At 47.2% G+C, this 24,059-nt stretch overlaps 1 protein-coding gene across 1 annotated transcript in view; it reads right to left on the reverse strand.

Moving 5' to 3' along the window:
• Positions 1–24,059, reverse strand: part of AXL (AXL receptor tyrosine kinase) — a 227,184-nt gene that overhangs the window by 34,838 nt on the left and 168,287 nt on the right. Inside the window, exons 13-15 of the mRNA XM_069207542.1 lie at positions 3,889–3,984; positions 2,372–2,449; positions 1,525–1,617 (exon numbers count right to left, since the gene is read on the reverse strand). Coding sequence (XP_069063643.1) covers positions 1,525–1,617; positions 2,372–2,449; positions 3,889–3,984 — 267 coding nt within the window. The remainder of the gene's footprint in view (positions 1–1,524; positions 1,618–2,371; positions 2,450–3,888; positions 3,985–24,059) is intronic.

Raw genomic sequence — 24,059 nt, forward strand, 5'->3', positions numbered from 1 at the left:
TTCTGCATGGAACATCACACTTTAGCAAGGGAGAGGCTCTGTATCCTCTTTTTTTCCAAAATAGGGCCTTAGAGTTGCTTCAGAATTTGCCATGTGAGAACCAGTGAGTGCAATGGAAGCACCTCTCCGCCAATGTCATAACCTATAAGGTGAAAGGCCCTCTTTGACTCTGTATAGTAGTCCGAAATAAGGCTGGGTGAGTGTAAACCTTAGCAACTTTTGTGGATAGAGACTACAAAAGTGAGTTCAGTTACTTTTAATGCATGTACATGTGCCTTTTCTGCATAATCTGAAAATTTGACATTAATCTAGCCTTCATAGTGTTAACTGCTGAAAACACCCAGTTACCTTATCCCAATATGAGAACCCCAGGTTTACCCTTCTGTAAATTAGGGAAGTAGTAGGTTCCTAAATCCAAACTAAGATTGATTATCTCAGACGCTTCACCGCTTGTGGACTTTAAAATGAAAAGCAACCTTGAAATCCAACTTGACAATGATGCACACAGCTGCATGGTACGGTCTATCTTTCTCCAGACGCCTGTGCAAAATTCAGCACTTCCTGTCAAATGGACCATGCAAGTTTTTTCCTGGCGCAATTTTGTGTATACGAGTGGCCCTATTGTCTACATTCAGTCATTTGACGCAGTAAAAACACTGACAGAACCAGAAGGGAAATTTTTGCCTGTGGTAAAATCAATGGATTTTCAATCATGTTGGTGACTGTGAAATCTGCGAGACAGGAGACAATGTAAGTTGCATGGCAACTGAACTTCTTAGGCCGTCCTGTCGCTATATTATAAATTAAATGTAACCTAATATTGCTTAATAGTAACAAAAATAGTCTTCAGGAAGTTCTATAAATATTAGTAGTTTTTAAAATTGTCCATACCATAATAATCATGTGCTTTTAAAGACTTCCCATTGTATTGATCCCTGGTGATGTAGCATTTTGATGTCATCAAAAACAATAGCTTTGATCAGTTCACAAGAATCATTCCATGACAGCAGCCCTCCCTTCCTCCAGGGTTTTAGTATTAAAAACATACATTCATAAACTTAAATAAACAAAAGGTTTATTACCAGAATACTGAGATTTAAATATTCGCCTGCCAGAATACTCTCTCAAATGTTCTCCATATATGTATGTATCATTTGTATATATCTCTATATATCTCTATTATCTCTATATATCTCTATATATCTCTATATATATATCTATATATATAGATATATATATAGAGATATATAGAGATATATATATAGAGAGGTAGAGAGCGAAAGATAGATAGATAGATAGATAGATAGATAGATAGATAGATAGATAGATAGATAGATAGATAGATGCGGAGTTGAGAATAGTAAATCTATACTTAGCTAAATATACCTCACTTCACAATATTCTGTTAGTCATTATTTTGGCTACGATATATTTCTGTCCTCGATATTTTGACATTCAACCCATGTGTAATGCTGTATTGTGCCTGCAGAGCAACATGAGCTAAAGCCATTCTCTTTCTCTTACCAATTAGCCGCATTACATTAGGGTGGTCGAACTCCTTCATGCAAACCGCCTCGCTGAGGAAGTCTTCCATCTCAGTTCGGGTGCAGATAGCAACTGAGGGAACACAAAACAAGATGACTGTCTTTGAGCACAATTTCCAGTAATTATAAATGCAAAACTACAGCAGGGTCTACCACCTATGCTCTCTCTCGCTTGATTCCCCAGATTGCAATAACAGACAGCACAGATTGCAACAAATGCAATCCTCCGTAAAATATGTGTATGCAGAGACTAAATGACCGATGAGCTACTGGGGAGAATTTGTGTACATGCCAATGACACTGAAAGTTAGAAAGAGCAGATCACCCACATAGACTGCTATGAAATATGACTGATTTTGTGGTAGACCATCTTGTCTTTCGGATCTACTGGCAAATCATGAAATCTCGTCTTCCTGCAGGCCGTTGCAAACAGTGCACCAATTAAGATTATATCACAAGCTGATATGTGTTCACAAAGCCATATCTAACATCTTTTGGTGGTTATTTACGAATTAGCAATAAGAAGAACAAATTTCAACAACAAAAATAATCTATAGTTTCTTATCATCTCTGATTTAACTTTGTTTTGTCCCTTCAAAATATAAATCAGTGTGAAATAGTTGATGTATTGTTACTACGCGATAGCCTGCGGTTGACCATTCCCAAATCAGTTACAAAAAGTCAGGCACAGGAAAGTGATCTGTCTGAGGTCACAAAATTTGACTGGACGAGAATACTGGATGAGAACTCGTTTCTACCAGTTCCACAGTCAAGATCCAAATCACTAACCAATATCTCCTGCTCGTCTGAGGCACCCCAACACTTACTTTTCATGGTCTTGACGGCCACCTTTAGGATGTAGTCATCTTGGTTCAGCTGTCCTTCCATAACTGAGCCAAATTCTCCTAAAAGCCAAAAAAAATAGAACACAGGGTTAGAGCGAGTCAGCCAGTGTATTAGAGTAGGACTTTTCCAGAGACACCACTAAGGGTGGTGTTCAGAGGTTTAAATATTGTGTGCACAGATGGGCACAATGATACTGCTGTGTTTTGTCAAAATTTAGAACCTTATTTAGTGTTTTGAGGGAACTATAAATCCTCCAGTTTTGGGAAGAAAATCTAAATACGGTGTAGAATACAGAGTCTGAATCAGATTCACAATAATATTCCTTAATGGAGATAACTGATCCGGTCAATTCTATTTAGTATTTATAGTTCCCTCTGGAAATTAAGGATTTTCTGTTCCCTTCAAATTCTAAATAAATCTGTTAGATCTCAAAGCCTCTCTCAGACAAGAGGGTGTGTACAAGCGGGAACTGAAGACTGTAAAGCACCACCTTCGCCTGTGGTCTTCCCCTGAATAATGTTAATCTATTGAGTACCTTCTTGTGCCCATGGTCTCCATCTTAGTAGTGCTAAGAAGGTGGGACATTTTCGGAACTCACAGCATTCCGAAGGATAATGTCAATAAAGAGGAGTACATTTGCTATGACCTATCTCTGAGTGTTCAGTGACATTTCAGTAGCTGCAGTGCCCTTATGGATTTTGTGAAACTTCTCCATCCATGACGTCACTTCGGGAAGTGTTTGGAATGTATGAAACACCCTATAGCTAAGATCTTCCTTGATGTGAAGCTACTAAGCTAGTACGCCTACTGCTGCACTTGGGCCGACATCTTGAGTATCATCATTCAAGCTGTGTACCTGCTGCACATATGGTCTTAGGAGTAATGCTAGCAGATGTCCAAACTCCTCCACTTGTGATCCCCCTATGAGTGACAGTAAGGAGGTTGAGCGCTGGCACCAGCTGTCTTCCACTGAATGATGTTATAGAGGAAAGATTGAAAGGATTCCCATGAGTAATAGTAGTGGAGAAATTCCTCCACTTCTAGTTTCCTCTGAGTAGCGCTAACATTGTGGTGAAAGTGTTGCACCTGTAGGCTCCCCAATAGAAATATCAAGATGGTGCTGGGATTAAAGCACCTGTAGGCTCGCCATGAGCACTGTTAAAAAGGTGGCAAAACCCCTGTACCTGGAATGTTATAATGATAATGTTAGGAAGGCAGTGAAACTCCTGCACTTATGGTCTCCTTATGAGTGTTTCTAAATATGCAATCAACTTCTTTCACATGGAGCCTCTGCAAAAAATAGGGTGTACTTGTTGCTCTATTAAAATCCTTCAGACTAAGGCTAAGCAGAGAGTGAACCCCTGTATCTATTACTTCCCCATACGTAATGCAGGAAGAGAATGTGTGTGTGTAGGTGTGTGTGTGTGTGTATGTGTGTCTCGGTGTGTGCACGTGTGCACCAACCCTGGGCAATTCCAGGAACTCTGAAGAAACCTACCTTCCCCGAGAGTCTTCCCCAGGGCCACACGGTGCCGGTCAACCATCACATCACGCAGCTTCTCCTTTAGCTCATCGCTGATGCCCAGGCTGTTCACTGAAAGAAAAAAAAAAATTGTACTTGAGCTGCATTGCAGATCTTCATCAAAGCCGAGCTTCACAATCCCAAAAACCCTAGTGACTATATAGTTCCCACTGGCAACACGGAGACAGACTCCAAACTCAAAAGTTGAAAGGCTTAAAAACTGGCTTTGGCATCTGAAGCTTTTTGGTGGCTAGGTATGGTTACTTACTTGTCAGGCATGCACCCCACCGAACAACAGACCCCACCCTCCCGGAATGGTACAGTCCTATTTCCTGCTAAACTAGCCCCTTTTACAAAAAGAGTCTGCAAACAGACAACTAATCATGTTTGGACTCGGGAAGCTTACATTCAGGATTTAGAAAGTAATACAGTGGTTAGGGTTGACTTTAATCATAACATTTTATTTCTACTCAAACAAGCCCTTTTCAGCATAATTAGGATAATCAAAGACTGAGAAAAAACATTTCTAACCTGTACCATTCAGTTTGCATGCAGCTCTTTGATAGCAGTTCATAGCTCACTTTGCTAGATAATGATTGAGCCTTATGATCTTCACAAGAACAAAAGGAACACGTGACAAAAGCAGTATCCCACTGAGCATTGCACATAAAATACTGTTCTGAGATCTGCATTGTACACGTTCTTTGCAGCAGGTATATTAACCCTCTGTGATAGCACAGATGAGTCAAAGCTGCCACTAGACAAAATCTGATCTCTCTCCAGCAGGTTCATTATTCTCCAGAGTTATCTTGGCATTTTTATTGATGCCTGAAAACTGTTGGATGTACAAGGAGCTCTGCAATGCTTTTAAAGCTGATACAGTGCTACACAACAGGCCCCCATTAACAAAAGCAGCCCCCACTCTCCCAGCCTCCCAGGGAGACACCCGATGCCTGGGACAGACAGTCCGGCCTTAACTGTCACCCTTCTACCCTTAAGTGTTAAGTGAAGTTTGCTTCTTTGTGGTCATTTCAGGGGTTGTTTTCCATCCAATATGATCCCTTGAGGTTTCTGGATTATTTATGGGGTGGCTTCAATGTAGGTTTACACCTTGTGAGTCCAATGTGCAGTGTTTTGGGTTTTTAGGAAGCCATGTTCTGATCTGTCCATTCTTCTTTCAATGGCTTCATGCTTTGCTAACTACTAGGCTGTTGTATATTCCAAGTGCCTTCATGGGATTTGTCTTTAGCTCATTGGGAGCCCCATGGGTCCATTCTCCTGGACCTCTTGTCTGCCAAAGTACTTTTCAAATCGGAGGATGAGGCAATTGTAAACCATGTCTTTGGTTTTATCCTGGCAATGAGTTTCTATGCTCAAGCCTCTCTCTTTGTGCCCAAAGGTTTCTTTCGCTTTTAATAAAATCCAGTATACTATCTTACCTGTTTGTGTCCAGATACCCAGACTCCAGAAGAGTCATCATGGCTCTGCCTTGACACGCGCAGGACTCTTACAGTATAGCTTGCCCACACAAAGTCCTTCCATCGATGGTGTGCCTTGTTTGTTGCATTAGTTTCTATGAGGAAGAGGAGCTGAGCCTTCACTGGGTACTCCTAGTTGCTGTATTGAACTGGCATTTTGATGTTCTTCTTGCGGCTTCATCACCCTGGACATGTTGATGGTCACTCGACCAGTGGGCCATACCTGACAGTTTTAGGAAACTTTACAAGTAAATGGTGGGTGGTCCTTGCACTGCTGTTTGGGGTGCGGTGCATCTTTGTTTTTGGCTGTTTTGCTCATATTTCTTCATGGTGGTTCCTTATGAATGGGTTTGGGGAGGTGCCTGTTTGACTGCTTGGTACATACTCACATGCTGGGACTGTGATAAGGAAGACAGACGATTATTGATTACATATGTTCTTCCTTAATATGTGTCACAGATCATTCGATCCCACATTCCCTAGGCCGCCCTTTGCTCTAGTATAGGGGCATTCTGCCGCCAAGTCGAGGGTGTGCCACACATATAAGGACTGTGACGAGGAAAGCCGGTCTCAGAGAAATGAAGTAAATGTGGAATTACGGATCCTCTACTTGTAAAGTACTGCAGGTAGCAGTGCTGTATTTACACACCTTGCAATTTGTTACTGCCGTGGACTGAGCTCCTTCCTGGAAGCAATGTCGAATGCGGAAATGGCAGGATAGGTCTTCAAGCTGCACGAACACGCTTAACAATGTGCTCGGATGTAATTTTACGAAGCGAAGTCACATCGACGTCGCCACAAAATGCCAAATGAGTCACTAGTTCTTCAACCACACTTTCTCTCGTAGCACAAAAAAAGAATGAAGGTCAATTATACACCATGCGAGAGAGGACTGGTGTTAATCCACAACTCAACCACAAGGCCAGCTCGTTATCACTTGCCAGAGCCGTCCTCGGGGGGTGGACCTTTGACACAGAGGGGACCGCACAATGGGCTTCTGTACTCCCAGAAGCGTACAGTGTGTGAAGGTCATGCCCCCACGCCCTGTGATCCGGGAACAGCGTATGGTCACACGAGGAAATTAATCAAAGGGAAATTAGGGGACATGAGGCGGAAAGGGCCAACATTTGGAACAGAGCAGTACTTGGAAATAAGAGTTTAGAACCCAGTGCGCTGTGGACTTATTCCACAAAACGTGCATATCAAATGTTTTAGCAAAACCTGCAATTTCGTAGTGACGCTATAAAAGTGAGGGACAGAAATGCATACATTAATCGGAACCGCTATTGATTATGGTACATTCCATTCCATTGTTTGTTTTTCTCTTGAGCCATTACCAACAAAAAATAAACCACATGCGAATTCAATTTCATGCTCCTCTAGTAAAGCGACGGTGTCATCTGAGTTGCTAGGCCACATCCCCTCTCAACTGACTCACACGCTCCTCAATGGGTATTGGTAGGGAGGTGAAGTGCGGCTTGAGTACCTAGAACACAGGTATCGTTGGACTCACATCTGGGAGGGTTTCTTTTGTGTGCAAAGCCGCAGGCAGGCCAGAAATACATTGGAAAAGCGAATACATCTGGCGTTGACTGCCAGCCTTTTGGCTTTTGTCAATGCTCGTTGTCATAGTTTTTGCTGAACTCGATTGTTAAGAATCCTGACGGCCCCTAGGTAATCTAAAAACATGGCAACAAAAGTAATTTTAGGCTTTAAAAAGCACCCATTGGAATAGTAGTCCACGAAACGTAAGAGAACTACTTTGTGTGTGGATGCGCTCCTTGTGACAGGGTGGAAACGATCATTCATTGTGAAGTTAGCCAATGGCTGAAGTGGACTGACCCACTGCCTCATGCTGCAGTGGGCAGAAGAAAACTGTGAATGACAAAATAACAGACAAGTGGGTGAGGAGGGCTGACTGAAAGCCCCTATAAATAATTTCAGTAACATATAAAGCGCTTGGTTAACGCCGACTTAAAAATGCTGTGATAGAATGCACCCTGGGTAATTACCAGTCGTAAATTATGTTTTGGAATGCACGTAATTTCAACCAATCATTTTTTTCTCCCTAGACTAATTCATGGGGTAAGTAAAACTGCTACTGAGCTGTGGCACTCAATTAGACCCACTGTTATTAATTGCACCAGAGAATCCTCAACTTTTCATTCACATGTGGACAGCTGGTGCAAAGGAGAGTTAAAACTGTGCGGCCTTCCCGGAATTCCTATTGCTGATAATTAGCTCACCACCACAACGTCGCTATGCCGGAGTTCCCAGAGCTTGCTTAGCATTCTGGGAAACTCTCTTAAAATGGATACGATGTTGGGCAACTTAGAAAGGCAGATGTTGCAGATAAACAACGGTATTAGAGAATTTACACAAAATGTCTTTTGGGGGGGCAGGGTAAACAGTGTCTGCAGACAAGCATGGGCGGCTTGTGGGATTCAAGTTCCATTTAAGCTGCTGTTTTTTCGGGTTCTACGTTTGCAGCTAAGTTTGGCTCTGCATTCACGATGCTTCCAACATTTTTAATGAAATACAAAAAGAACACGAAGGGGGTCTAGTTACTCTCTGAACAGTTCCCACGGCCTGCACGGCAGAAGGAGAAGGCATCAGGCTTCAGGCTCTAATCTCAAAGGCTCCCTGCAAGGACAGCAGCCTTCACAGCGAGAAGGCTTGCAAGGAACAGCAGCCAAAATGCTCGTTTCCTCTGCCCCTGACATTCCCCATGTGAGGGGCTGAGGGAAGGGGTAGGTTGGGGGAACAGAGGGTGAACTGACAGACGGAGTCCAAAGTGTGCACTTAAATCCAGACTCTGCCCAGTTGTAGTGGATGTTTTGTGGTTCCCTGGTGTAATGGCGCCAGCCAGCAAAGTATTTGTCCGTCGAAGAAGGCCTTGCCTTCCTTTCCAGGTAAGGTTTCATCCCTGGGGAAGATTGCTCTGTTGACAGGAAGAAGGCTTCTAAAATAAGTATTATGAGAAGGTGTCAAGAGAGGGACTGGACAATGGGATGGGGAAAAGCTCGCTGACAGAAAGAGAGAGTGAAAGAGGTAAGTTAAATTCAATGGGAGATGCAGGTCTTATCAAATAGACCCATTTCCTTCCTGCTTTTTCTTCACATCGTGTACGTGGTCTCCAGCTTTACCCTTGCTTAAAGAGCAAGGAAATCTCCTTGTTGTCTCAGTCCCTTTCTAAATACATTTACTCTACAGTCGCCATTACTTCGAGGAAATATATTTATGAGAAAAAATAATAATAGTGTGGTTGACCCATGCTCAAAGTATTATACCCAATTTAGATACGTTAGTAGCATTAAAGGTAGAGGAACACACATTTCAAGTGTTGAATTTGGATTTTGACAGAACATTTGCCCAGGAGCCCTACATATATTACAGGGGTGGCTCCTCCGTTAGGGAGGAGGAGCGTCGCCCACCGCCAGCTGCAGCAGGAGCTGCAATCCTTAGAAACAAAATGACAATAAACAGAGTTTATTGTTGTTTTATTTCTAAAGGGGCAGGGCCATGGGGTGACGATTAGTGAGGGGAGTGCAGAGAGCACTCCCCTCAGTGCGCATGTATGTTTGGCCGGCTGTCTATGGCCGGCCAAATACACATGCGCACAAGAGCTCTCTCCAACCCGGCACTGTGTAGCCAAGTTGGAGAGAGCTGGCCAAGTTACCCAGTCTGCATTAGAGCACTCAGCCAGTGCACTCCAGCCAATCATAATGCTACTCTGAGCAGCGTCATGATTGTCGCAGGGCATGCTGGGAGCTTGTGCCTGGAATGTGGCGGCGGTGACGCGGCAACAGTGCGGTGACTAGGTAAGTTGAATATATATATATATATATATATATATATATATATATATATATATATATATCTCTTTTGTTTTGCTTCCCCCAGCCCAGCCACTTTGCCGAGTAGCCAGCTGCAACTGCATATATACAACTCTGGATCCGTCCCTTTTCACATTTGACTCTCTTAAAAATACTTCTTTCAGCCATTGACTTGACACGTTTAACAAATACATCTTTGTTGCTCATATCTCATCACTGTTTAAGTGTATCCTTCCGTCTTCACTCGTGCATTTAACTACACATGGACTATTTTACAGCCATATCCCTCTCTGTTTGTTGCAGATGTCTCACTGCCTTGTTTCTTGCTCTAGTGTACCGATGCTTCATTGGTTAGAACATTACATTCAGGTTTATTGGATACACCAAGGCTTGTATTCTTGGGTAAGCTAGGTGGAGGGGGCAGTTGAAAGTCATGTGGGCATGTCAGGCACAGCATGTCAGGCGCTCTTTTGAGCGCGAGAAACTTAGGCCTTGATCTGAGAGCCCCGGGCATAGGGCGCCCCTCAGTTGTGCTTGGCTCAAGGCTCATTCACCTTCAGCCAAGAATATATTTATAGGTTTAAGCGTCGCTCGATGACTGGGCAATGCAACAGCCAGCAAGTCGAACACAGCCAAGCTAAACGGTGAGAGAGTTTGGGAGACCGGGGCGGGGGTGCATGGAGAGGGAAAAACAGTCTTAACAGTTTTCTCATCAGCCAGAGAACATTCCAAACCTGACTTACATTTTCCTGAACCGGTGCCAGAGGGAAACGTTTGCCCTCGGGAAGTTAGCAAGCTCGAAACCCATCTTCAAATTTCTTCCTCTTCATGTTTACCTACCCTCCTTTCCATTTTCTCCGTCACACATTCATACCGCCTTCTATCATCCATGAACCCCCTTCTCGTGTTTTTTTGTGTTCAGTGTATTGTTTCTTCTGGTGTATCGCTGTGGGTGTCCTCGGCTCCTTCCACATAGTTGTCCGAGTCTCATTAAATCTCAAGAAACTCTCCTCTTAGGGTGGGAAGGCAGATATTTGTTCGGTAGTACTACCAGACAGCTCAGTGTGGTTATGCAGCAGTTTCAGAAATGTGTGTGTCTCGGTACTTAATTTGAGCCGGTGCTTTCCTGGGCTCGGCACTCACAATTATTTGTCAACACTGGCTCCTATGATAGTTTACCACATGCTGGCGCTGTTTTGTGTATTTTAAAGATGGCAGAACAAAAGTTGCTAAATGTATACTATGGTTTAAAATAACTCATTCCTGCCTTCCAAGCTCTTCGTATTCATTTGAGGGACTACAATAGTCTGAATTGTCCAACTTGCAAGAGGTTGATGGTTAATAGTTGTGTAATTGGCAGAGATGGCTGGGCAATGGGAGGATGAACCTGCAATTGCCTCCTGACTAGGGACTAGGTACTTTTGTTGTTGTTGTTGTTGCAAACTAAGCACTAGTGTGTCTCTTTGAGTTTGTAGGTGTCTTGTCTTTATCTGCTAGAAACGCACATACACGTTCCAGTTTCAGCTTTACAAACTCGGCTTTCCATCCTTCTGAAATCAATACAATTCATATTACTGAGTTGGGCAGTAAAAAAGAGAGTTCAACTCTCAAAAGTTTTTTCCATCTCTTAGTCAAACGTATGACTAAGTCCTAGTAGACAGGTATACCCTACAAGTGAGTCACGAATCAATCGCAACAAAGTACAATCTAACAGGCACAAAATCTTATGGCATGGGTAGAATGAACGTCATTGTGCACCGAAGCTTTCCTCGCATACTAGCCCTAAGCTGCAAATTAAAATATTAATTTTGACTTCCAAGAAGGAGGCCATTTTGTTTTCATTCTGCTAGACATTCGTCTCGAACAGCCTGACTGGTCACGAACCAGGGAGTTGATCCTTGCCCAGTCTGAATGCGAGAGAGACTCGGAGAGACTTAGGCCCAGATTTAAGAAGGCCTAGCGCCTCCTTGCGCCATATTAGCATCATTTTTTATGATGCTAATGTGGCTCAACGAGGCGAAATTCACCACACCAGATTTGCAAAGTGGCACAATGCCTGCATTGTGCCACTTTGTAACCCCTTGCGCCACATTATGCCTGCGCCAGACATAACGTATGCAAGGGGTGGCCTTCCCCCATTAGGAGGATGACAAAAATGGCACAGGCGAACCCATGAGAGTCCACTGCGCCATTTTTAGCAGATATTTTTAATGTCTGCACAGAACAGACGTTAAAAGGGGGCACACCATTATTCTTAATGGGCCCCTATGTGCCTTGCAGGATTAGCGCCAACATTTTTGGCACTAATCCTGGCATGTACTACAATGGCATAAAAAATGATGACACTATTGTCCCTAACCTGCGCCATGGTGAGCAATATGTTTATGGATCAAATCTGTTTATTATTATTTTGCAAGTATAAACATACAGAATACAACACAATACAACTCGGGCAGTCAATAAAATATTTCGCTCCCTCAAGGACCACAACCCTGACGACTGAGACCTGCCCGTTAAACTCCCACTCTCCGGGCCGCACCAAAGACAACCTCCCATCATCCCCCACAACGTAACCCAGAGAGTAGGGTAGCAGCGCCAATTCGCTTCCAGATTGCGGGTCCTGCTAATGTGAACCACCCAAACAAATAAATAAAACACACTAACAATGCTTCCCTCTAAAGTCCAAGTCCTCTCTGTGTCTCTCTCGGGCCCTATCCCCCCCCTCCAACTTCAGTTCTCCCAGGTCTCCCCTCCCGGTAACCTGCACCCAGTTCAAGTCAATCTCAAAATCCTCAGATAGGCCGAGCATGCCAGTTCCGTAAACTCTGAGGATAGGATCTGAAGAAATGGCTTCCATAATACATTCAAATCACACATTCGCTGCTGGGAGGCCAAAGTGAGTTTCTCCATAGCCAGGATAAACCACAGCTTCTGTAACCATGCCGCCTGTGTCGGCACTCTGTCCGTACCCAAGAGAGCTAAAATCTGCTGTAACGCAGCATTAAGTGCCAGAGCCATCTGCCTCCCTTTTAGCGATCTTAGGGGGAAAGTAAGGGGATTGGGTAACCCCAGCACTATATACGATGGGAACCTTGGGATCTCTGTGTGAAATGCTGTTTCTATATCATCTAGTATGCTTTCCCAGTAGCGATGTAGCTTGGGACAGTGCTATAGTAAATGCACCAGTGTACCTGTGGCTCCAGGCTCAAAGTCCGGATTCTCGTTAATGGGGGTCATCGGGGACGGAAAGGACATCAGCCCCAAACGACAAGCCACAGTGTCCCATATTCGCAAGGTTGCTCCCGTGACCGGAGAAGAATAAAGTCCTTGTTGTAATTAATCAATTTATATAAGTTAATAAATTAGGTGTATATAGTTCCACGAAGATACAGTCATTAGATAAATATAATCCTTATGTTATTAAGGTCATTGTCAACATAATGTGTTAGATATGGGTGGAATGTAGTTCGTAATGGTATGATCCGTCCTCCCCTTTGTGGGAGATTCAGGATGGAATGTTCGGGAGGTGGTAGGGATCTGAAGTGCATGATAGAATGTTGAGAGTTGACAGAGAAGGCGGTGAAGGAAGGAGCAGAGTGGAGAAGTAACAATAAAGTCTTATCTTGAAGTAAAGAAGGCTGGAGTGGACTTTATAATAGTCCTCTAGCTCTGTGCAGACGTAGGAGCCAGGGCTCCTTCCATATATGGGAGCCCGCTACCGCTTGGTCCATAAAGCACCAATGTTTCTCCGTGAGCGGGCGACTCCACTCTAAAAGAAAACGCAGCTGCGTAGCCTGGAAATAACGCAGAAGACACGGGATCGCTAATCCTCCCTCACTCTTAGGGTGATACAAAACCTGTCACGGCAGACGCGCCAGTCGGCCCTCCCAGATAAACCTCAGAACCGCTGATTGAAGAGTGGCAATTGTCCAGGGAGGTGGGGTCAATGGGAGCACTTGGAATACATAAAGAATACGCGGTAAAACAGTCATCTTAACCACTGCCACTCTACCCAGCCATGACAGCTTATGTCTCCCCCACAACTCCAAATCTCACTGTACCTCGCGGACCAACTTCGTATAATTCACGCTCGCTGTCTTCACAGCAGAGGTCGCCAGCTCTACCCCCAAGTAGGAAAGACGTGAAGACGACCACAGGAAGACTTATCTCACTCTCAGGTCTTCCTCGTGGTCCGGGTCCACCGATAAACTCAGGATCTGCAATTTCTGCATGTTCACCTTAAATCCCGAAACCTGGCTAAACTCATCTATTATCCCCAAGAGCGCGGGCAACGAGGTGATAGGCTCCGCCACTGTAAGGATAACATCGTCTGCGTAAAGAGTAATGAAATGGTGGTCTCCACCGAATTTCACACCGGAGACCAGAGGACTGTCCCGCAAGCACTGCGCGAGGGGCTCCATGTATAGCGCAAACAGGAGGGGTGAGAGCGGGCATCCCTGCCTAGTCCTGTGCCAAACTGGGAACGGTAGAGAGAGCACGCCATTAACCCGAACCGCCGACCTCGGGGATTGATAGGCGCATCGTATCCAAGATCTAAATCCGGGGCCCAGACCAAAACGCTTCAGCACCTGAAAGAGATATGGCCAGTGAACTCTATTGAATGCCTTTTCGGGGTATGTAGCTAAGAAAAGCGTGGCCCTACGAGATCGGTCTATTTTATCTAACAAATGCAGAAGCTGCTTCGTGTTATCGCCACATTGTCGATGTGGGATAAAACCTGACTGATCCGTATCAATAAGACCCAGCATATAAGGGTTGAGGCGACATGCAAGAATCCCGGTGAAAAAGCTTGGCGTCAATATTCAGGAGTGAAATCGGTCTGTGTGAAGCGCACTCTTCTGGGTCTTTACCCGGCTTATGTATAACAGCAATAGTAGCATCTAGCATACTATGCGTCAAAGCTCCCGTTGTCTGAAAGGAATTAAAAAGACGCACAAGGAGCGGGGCGAGCTCTGCACAGAAGGCCTTATAGAATAACGCTGTGTACCCATCGGGACCCGGGGACTTCCCAGCCTTTAGGCGCCAGATAGACGATATAACCTCATCTGCTCTTATCGGCTGGTCCAGCAGGGACGCCTGCCTCTCCCCAAGAGAGGTGACTGCTATGTCCTCTAAGTAAGATTCCAGTGCTGTGTCAGCCCACACATCCGCCGCATACAACCCCCGGTAAAAGTCTGCAAAAGCTTCAGCAATCTGGTCGCTCGAGTGGGCCTCCCCCCCTGAAGGGGAGCGAATTAGCTTTATCGTGACGCTGCCCATTGCGGTCGTAGCCGGTGCGCTAAGAGTTTCCTGCACCTGTTGCTGCCAATATAATATTTATGCTTAAGTCGCACAACTGCATACTCCGCCCTATCCCAATACAGTCGTTTCAGCTGCTGCCTCACCTTCTCTAACTCCCGTCAAGTTCTCGGCGCGCCCGTGAATTTGTGGGCACGCTCCAGTGTGGCCACCCTCTGCTCCAGCTGCTCCCTTATCTCCCTCCGTGCCTTATTGTCTCTTGCGGACAGTGCCATTACCTCGCCCCTCACCGCAGCCTTCAGAGCCTCCCAAACCATCTCCACAGAAGTACTGCCTTCGTCATTGAAGCTAATGTAGTCCACGATCGGGCGCCGGATGCGACTCTACTACTGTCTCACTCTGCAGCAAGGAATCCCTAAAACGCCAGGTCGGTGTACCCACTCGGCCAACATCCATGGTAAGCTCTACGGTAACCGGAGCATGATCAGTCAAAGCCCTCGGTTCGATTGTGGCCTCCCTAACTCGGGGCAGAAACTCATGTGAGGCCAGGAAAAGATCAAGCCGTGCATAAGTCTTGGACGCTGCGGAATAGAAGGAATAATCTTGCTGCGTAGGGTGTAGCTTCCTCCATACATCCTCCAACCCACATTCAGCCAGCCACTGTCGCCCGGACTCCGACAACGCCCCTCCCTGCCCAAAGTGTTGGCCCGAGCGGTCAAGCTCGTTGTCCATCACTAGATTAAAATCTCCGCCCACCAAAATGGCGCTATCCAGTGAGCTAAGTGTCGGGGAAACCACCTGTCTCAAGAATGCCTCCTGCTGGACATTTGGAGCATAGAGAGAGGCAACAGTGAAGAAAAAGGGCCCCAGTCTTACTTTAATAGCCAGGAACCTACCTTGCACTTTGTGTACTTTCCCCACCACTTCCCCAGGGAAGGACCTTGAGTGCAGTATTGCCACCCCTGCATGCTTCGAGGCTGCTGAGGACCAAAGTTGTCTAGGGAACCAGTTCGAGCGCATGCGAAAAGTGTCTTTGTACAGCAGGTGTGTCTCCTGTAATAAACAGATATGGCTCCCAGATTTCTCTAGAGCTGACAATATCGCCAGCCGCTTGGTCGGGCTGTTAAGCCCTTGGACATTCAGACTGAAGCACTTAACTGCCATACCTCTCAGGGAAGGATTTGCCATGCGGAGGAGGGGATCTGTAGGGCGACCAGGGCCTAGGCCTAACACAGTACCTCAGCCACTCTAGGTCACACAGCCAACCCTTTGTAACCCATAAACACCAGACTCGCAGGGAAGCATACCAACATAAACCTAGAACACACAACAAATGCTCAGAGCAATAAAGTCCTCTCTCACACATCACGAAGAGGAAAAAGTCCCAACGAGGCCGTAGAACCACACCATATCGTCCACCAAGTCCAACGACTCCGCCGCCCAGACCTCGCTCAAAGGGTCGTAGGCTAGTAAGAACAGCCCCAACCGGTCAACAGCACCTCGGCTCCCATAACCTAGGCACTTGTCCCAGCCGCCACACTGCTGACTGCCGATTGACATTCCGAGATCTGCTCAGACACAGTAGGACACTGTCGATTCCTCCGTCTCTCCTTCCTCCGCCACTGCGGCCGGGAGCCGTAAGCCGCCCCCAGCCTCAAGGGCGACCCCAGGGCATCCTCCTCCAAACCCAGGATCTGATTCGCCTCCGTCAACAATTTCACCTGACGAAGCTGCTCCTCCCAGCAAAAGACAAGGCGAAACGGGTGACCCCACGAGTACGACACCCCATGTACTCGCAGGTGCTCTGTAATAGGCTTAAACTCACGCCGCCGCTGCAGAGTCCTCACCGAAAGGTCCTGAAATAATTGGAGCAGATGACCTCTAAAGTGGATCTGCGGGAGGCTGCGCGTTCACTGCAGAATGCTTTCTTTCAGCCCAAAGTTGTGGACACCCGCCAAAATATCCGGCGGGCGGTCCCATGCTCCACCAGGGCGACACACACAATGAACTCTGTCCAGGACGATCTCTCGAGGCTCCTCCGGGTCAAGGACAGAGCGGAACAACGTTACCACAAAGTCACCAATGTCCTCCTTCTCTGCTCCGATCGGCACCCCTCTAATGCGGATGTTATGCCTGCGTGACCGATTCTCCAGATCCTCCGCCGCCATCTGGAGGTGGTCCTGCTACTCCCGCAAGCGAATAACCTCCTGTTATAGATCTGCCAACTCCTCACCCCGAGCAGTTTCCTCATCTTCAACCTGTGCTATCCGCTCGCCCAGGGAGGTAAGCTCAACCCGTACCTCCTTCACCTCCTGAGATATGTCCCTGCGGAGTTCCTGTAAGTCGTTATGGAGAGATTCAAACAGGGAGTTAAGGGAAGCCTTTGTAACTGGTGCTGCTTCATCCTCTGCTGTCTCCCTCCGAGTCTCAGGACCCTTAGTGGACGGCGGCTCCTCCTGAGCCTCACCCAGAACTGGACAACCCCCCTGAGCATGTCCCTCACCGTCTGGTCCCGCTTTGCCTTAGAGGTCGCCATCACCACTGACCTCAAACTATGAAAGCACAGGTATATCAGTCGGACCTCTGCGCTTCGCTCCAGGGGATCGAGTGCTCCTAGCCACCCAATTCCGCCAGTGGTTGTGTATCTTCACGCAGCAGTACAGCTTGGCTTTGCCTAGGGCCTTCGCGGGCCGACTGTGCCGCCGACCAGAGGTCCGAACCCATCAAATACCCACCAGCTCCTCTAGCGCTGCGCCATGGAGATCAGCCGTACCTCCATCCCCTCTGTCTTCTCGGGCCCCGCACAGATAGGCCCAACCGGCAGGCACACCGACCTCCAGGTCCAACACCCAGTATAACGCTGGGCGCCCAGTGCAAGCCTTTCTCCTCAAAAGCTCTTGGCCCTGAGCGCCGCGACTTCCACAGCCGAGCCGCTGGCCGCCAAGTCTCGGGCACGCGTCACAGCAGGGCCCGCTGCATACCTCGCGCGCCGGACGCCGGCACCAGCCCCTGACGCGCCACAGCTCACGCGCAGGAATCCAGCAGCGGGTGCCCTCGGTTCTTTGGGGCGCCCCGGGGTCCTCCCATGTCGGGCACCACGGCCGAACCCCACAACCCTCAAGGTCGGGAGATCCGAGGCGATTTGGAGGCCCGGGCGGCGGAGATTGGACCCGTGCGTCCGTTCACGCCCTCATCTTGGCCACGCCCCAGCGATATGTTTAATATGGTGCACAGATGGTGGTGTTAGGGGACGCTAAGGGGCCCAAGAAAAGTAGAGCTGCATATAATGCAGCACCAATTTTCTTAAATTTGGGCCTTAGTTATTGGTCTTGCACATTGACAAGGTGAGGTAGAGCAATAGCTGTCAATCACTGCCACTGGATGTTGCAAAGTTACAAGAAAAGGGTTGAAAAATTGCCTGTTTACATTAGACATGGAGCGCTCCAGCAGCAAAATTATATTTTTGCTTGGAGTGTAAATCATCCTTTCATAATTCCTATGACGATTAAACTTTAATACATTTAATGTTTTTGTGAAGCACTGAATGCAGCTGGGTTTGTTTCAAAGTGCTAGGAAGAACAAGGCTACATCAGTACTCCTGATCGAGTATGACAAAAAGGATTGGTATGGCCATTTTAGGCAGACTGGAGAGACAATTAAATAGGATTTATTCGAAATAGGTGCCCGAAAAAGTGAGTTTTCAGATCTTTCTAGAATTCAAGTTCTCTACCATGTTGCAAAAGTTTTGTAGTAGGCATTTCCGTAGGTACCTTAGGTGTACAGTGTTCTGCCTCCAAAAGCTTTATCTCACCCAACCCAAACTTAAAGTTAGTTTTAGGTTTGGGTGAACTCGGCCCTTGGTCATTGCATATTAATAATGAGCCTCCATTCAAGTATTTCTTTGGGGGCTGAACATTTATCTGTGCACCAAAATGGACCCAGAGTACGTTATGTAGACAGTATTTAGAAGCTATGTGCAGAAAAGGGTGCAAGGTAGGACAAAATAATATATTATCTAGGTAAAAAAGTATTAAGTGCAATTGATGTAGTATTGGTGTGCTTTTCTAGCCTTACAAATAAATAATGTTTGCAATGAGTTCCTTCGGAAAAAAATGGGATTAGTAAAATGGTGAGAAATCGTGTATCCATCTGAGAATCATACATTTCCTCAATGCAGTAAAGTAGGGAATTTGGCAAAAAAGGTAAAATTATTAATAAACGTTTACATGTAGGCATGTGTATGTGTAACGTATACATTGTGTAAATTATGCTTTTACAGCATAGGGTTTATTAATGGTCCTTCTGCTGTACAGGCACTACGAGGCAGATCAGTTAGGCCCTATTACAAGGTTGCCCATTTTTATCGCAATAATACTATATCATTTGAGTTCCCAATTATGCTGTTATCCCCGCACCAAAGAGTTTCCTTCCCGAATTGGGCAATAACCACATAGACCTGAAGATGCCGGGGCCTTTTAGGTGTGGTTTTCCTTATTTTGGTGACGAATCTTCTGACACTCTTTGCCTGCTCCGATCGGGTGTAAATCATCAGCTGGAGGCCGGAGGGTCTTTGACGGTGGATGTGGAAGTGGGTTAAGGCAGGCTTGGGTCTGTGTAGGGGAGCACTGACTGCACCCCAGTCAGGAGGGGAGGGGATTGAGGGCCGGGATGTGCTCTCTCCTGCAGCCCTGGCCCTGCAGCCAGTCTCCAGGACCAGAATCATCAGGTCCGAGGTCTACTGACCTGATCATTCCTGGAGAAGAAACTCAGAATTGAAGGTGGCAGAATTCCACCAGGAGTAATCCTTTCACCTGAAATTGCACCACTCTTAATCCCTGATCACAAGTTGCTCATAATAATTCCCAATTATTTTGCTGACCGGTATTTTCTATTAACGGGATCCGGTAATACCAAAGGTTAGAAAATAACGAAATTGTGAGTTTTGGGGAATAGCATGCACAAATCAGTTTTACAAAGACGGTATAAGCAGGCTTTCCCAAATATTCCATCAGGAGTCTTCAACTGCTTGAGCAGTTGAGGTTTCAGGATGGAATGTCACTTAGCAACGATTTTCCAGCAGAACTCATAATTGTGATGGCCACTGTACCTCCTGTGGGCCTATCAGAACTAATGCCCACTTTTAGTGAGGGCCCTAGTGATGCACACCTTGCCAATGGCCAACATTCTAGCCTAAAGCTTGGCTCCGCCTTGAATGCTGCCCATGCCCAGGGGTGTTTCTACAGTAGGTGCAGTGGAACCGGGACCCACAGCCCTGAGGGGCTCATGGAACGGTGATGATTACTGTATTTTACGACCCCAACAGCAGCCAAAGGGGCCATTTGCTTGCTTGCACTAGGCGTCCTTACTATGATACTGTTTGAATCTAACTCGCACAGGAGCCAAACGAGGTAAGATTGCAATACACATGATGCTGCTATCATTAGTGCATCAGGCGCAGTTGTACCTGGACCGAAGCCACGAGGGGTCACTGAACCATAGCAATCTGGCATTTTACTACCCAACAGCAGTGAAAGGGGCCATTTCCTTGCCTGCACCAGGGTCCAGGGCACCCTTGCTACGTCACTGTCCATGCCAAGTGTGGGCACACTTTTGTCCATAGGCGTGCCGCCTCAATCCCCCGAACGCCATGTTCGTAATGTAGGCGGAGGTGCGAGTGGCGAGCATTACGGGTACAGATGGGGCGGTCCAGGGAGGAAGTGGTGATGCGCGAATGGAAACTTTCGACATGTTTTCAGAGGCATGAGGAATGCAGCTCGATGGGGCTTTCTCAGGGGACTGGGTGGAGGTGTTAGCTCGAGCTGTGCGTGTATGTGTGCGAGAGAGAGCGAGAGAGAGAGAGAGTTGCCCAACCGTACAGCTTCCTTGAGGTAGATCACGAGCAGGATCACTGGCACCAGTCACGTTTGTGAGACAAAGAGGAAGGACTACGAGAGAAAACAGAAGGAGAGAAGGAGTTTGAGAAAAGAAGAAAGGACCAGACAGAGTGAGAGGGAGAACAAAAAAAGAAAAACGAAACAAAGGGAGAAGAAAGAGAAAGTGCACAGGGAGGCAGAAGGGGAGAAAAATAAATAGGAAGGATGAGATAGTCTGATTAAGAGCCAGAGAGAGAGTGAAAGTGTCAGAGTGAAAGAGAGGGTGAGAAAGAGCACAGTGATAAACGGAAGAAAACGAGAGAAAGACCGCACGAAAGGGCGAGAGAGAGTCAGCGGGAATACGAGAATGAGGAGGGAGCAAGATGGAGCACAAAAAGGAAGGAGTAGGGTAGAGAGCGAGACAGGGCGTGAGAGATGAGATATAGAAGGAAAGAGTGAGCGAGAAAGGGTGAGCAGAGAGCGAGCGAGAGATTCAGAGTGTGCAAGTGAGAGTCAGAGAAGAAGAGGAGTGAGTCGGAAGAATGAATGTAAGGGAACCACAGATGTGTACATACTCTCTGCTTAGGCTTAGGGTGACCAGATTTCTGAGGAGCGAAAATCGGGACAGGTCAGACATAAAGGAAGGACTAAAGACTTTACTCTCACTTTTATATCTGGCCTGTTCGTTTGTTTGCGTAGCTTTGTGAATGTGTGCCTATACGTGTGTATATATATATATATATATATATATATATATATATATATATATATATATATATACGCACATGCACACACATGCATTTACAAAACAACATATATAATATTAGCTAGGGCTTGACCTCCCACCTTGCACCCTCAACACCTCCCCCCGCCCCACCTCTCTCTGCTCCCCACTCCATCTTTCTGCTGGGAGCAAATCGGGGACTGTGTTGCCTGCCGGTACCAGATAAATTACTTTAATTCCTCCATACTTTATGGGCGTCTTTAACTTATGCGTCCCTACATGATCTGACCTTCGTCCCAAAAAGCGGGACATTTATTCAATGATCTGACCTTCGTCCCAAAAACCGGGGCATTTATTTAAAATTAAGAGAAGCGTCGGGACACCGGGACATGGACTGTCCGGGGTCATCCGGGACGTCTGGTCACCCTATCTCTGCTGTACTAAGCAGTTGCGTGGTCGTTGCTGTACGGTACACCATAGCATCGCCCCTTGTTCTGTACCTTCCATTACTCTGTTCTATGCTTTCATACGAACACCCTTGCTTCGTGCGGTATCGGGCAGCAGTTTGCGCTGTGGTGTACTGCTAGCAGCGCGTTCGGTGCGCTTTCCAATTGCAGCAGGCTGTGTGTTGTTCTAAACAGAAGAGGCCTGTGCTCTGCAGCAGTGTGCTCTGTGCTGTACTCCTTAGAAGTCTGCAACGGGCTGTACTTTTCCTCACAGCAGACTGGTCTCTGCTGTACTCCACATAGGTGTGCCAGGGGGTGCATTGTAACCCGGAGCAGCGTGTTCTGTGCTGCAGTAAGGGCCATATGTACGAACACATTTTCCCATTGACACAGAATGGGAAAAACCCTTTGCTACATCTGGCCCTAAGTGGCATACTCGGCCGTGCATAGACGTGAGCTCCACGCTTAATGGCAGGGTGCACTGTGCAGGACGCCATCAACACGTTTTGGGGGCAGGTGCTCTGTACTTTCTCAGTTCCTAGCCTGTGGCTACGACAGTACTCTGTGCTCCATGCTGTACAGTACTGCAATCTGTGCTGTACTCCAGACAGAGCTAAAGTGAGCCCTGAACAGTACTAAACAGCAGTGTGCTCTCTGGTGCAGATCATAGCAATGGGTCCTCTGCCAAACCGGAGTGCAGTGTTGTAAAGAAATGGCTCCCTGTAGCAGTTACCCCCCACTTTTTGCCTGATACTGATGCTGACTTGACTGAGAAGTGTGCTGGGACCCTGCTAACCAGGCCCCAGCACCAGTGTTCTTTCACCTAAAATGTGCTTTTGATTCCACAATTGGCACACCCTGGCATCCAGGTAAGTCCCTTGTAACTGGTACCCCTGGTACCAAGGGCCCTGATGCCAGGGAAGGTCTCTAAGGGCTTCAGCATATCTTATGCCACCCTGGGGACCCCTCACTCAGCACAGACACACTGCTTGCCAGCTTGTGTGTGCTGATGAGAACAAAACGAGTAAGTCGACATGGCACTCCCCTCAGGGTGCCATGCCAACCTCACACTACCTATGCAGTATAGATAAGTCACCCCTCTAGTAGGCCTTACAGCCCTAAGGCAGGGTGCACTATACCACAAGTGAGGGCATATGTGCATGAGCACTATGCCCCTACAGTGTCTAAGCAAAACCTTAGACATTGTAAGTGCAGGGTAGCCATAAGAGCATATGGGCTGGGAGTCTGTCAAAAACGAACTCCACAGCTCCATAATGGCTACACTGAAAACTGGGAAGTTTGGTATCAAACTTCTCAGAATAATAAACCCACACTGATGCCAGTGTTGGATTTATTAAAAAATGCACCCAGAGGGCATCTTAGAGATGCCCCCTGTATTTTACCCAATTGTTCAGTGCAGGACTGACTGGTCTCTGCCAGCCTGCCGCTGAGAGACGAGTTTCTGACCCCATGTGGTGAGGCCCTTTGTGCTCTCTGGGGACAGAAACAAAAGCCTGCTCTGGGTGGAGGTGCTTCACACCTCCCCCCTGCAGGAACTGTAACACCTAGCAGTGAGCCTCAAAGGCTCAGGCTTCGTGTTACAATGCCCCAGGGCACTCCAGCTAGTGGAGATGCCCGCCTCCTGGACCCAGCCCCCACTTTTGGCGGCAAGTCCAGGAGAGATAATGAGAAAAACAAGGAGGAGTCACTGGCCAGTCAGGACAGCCCCTAAGGTGTCCTGAGCTGAGGTGACTCTGACTTTTAGAAATCCTCCATCTTGCAGATGGAGGATTCCCCCAATAGGATTAGGGATGTGACCCCCTCCCCTTGGGAGGAGGCACAAAGAGGGTGTACTCACCCTCAGGGCTAGTAGCCATTGGCTACTAAGCCCCCAGACCTAAACACGCCCTTAAATTTAGTATTTAAGGGCTCCCCTGAACCTAAGAATTTAGATTCCTGCAACAACAAGAAGAAGGACTGCCTAGCTGAAAACCCCTGCAGAGGAAGACCAGAAGACAACAACTGCCTTGGCTCCAGAAACTCACCGGCCTGTCTCCTGCCTTCCAAAGAACTCTGCTCCAGCGACGCCTTCCAAAGGGACCAGCGACCTCTGAATCCTCTGAGGACTGCCCTGCTTCGACGACGACAAGAAACTCCCGAGGACAGCGGACCTGCTCCAAAAAGACTGCAACTTTATCCAAAGAAGCAGCTTTAAAGAACCCTGCAATCTCCCCGCAAGAAGCGTGAGACTTGCAACACTGCACCCGGCGACCCCGACTCGGCTGGTGGAGAACCAACACCTCAGGGAGGACCCCCGGACTACTCTACGACTGTGAGTACCAAAACCTGTCCCCCCTGAGCCCCCACAGCGCCGCCTGCAGAGGGAATCCCGAGGCTTCCCCTGACCGCGACTCTCTGAAACCTAAGTCCCGACGCCTGGAAAAGACCCTGCACCCGCAGCCCCCAGGACCTGAAGGACCGGACTTTCACTGCAGAAGTGACCCCCAGGAGTCCCTCTCCCTTGCCCAAGT

This window comes from Pleurodeles waltl, chromosome 9, assembly GCF_031143425.1.
Source record: "Pleurodeles waltl isolate 20211129_DDA chromosome 9, aPleWal1.hap1.20221129, whole genome shotgun sequence".
Classification (NCBI taxonomy): domain Eukaryota; kingdom Metazoa; phylum Chordata; class Amphibia; order Caudata; family Salamandridae; genus Pleurodeles; species Pleurodeles waltl.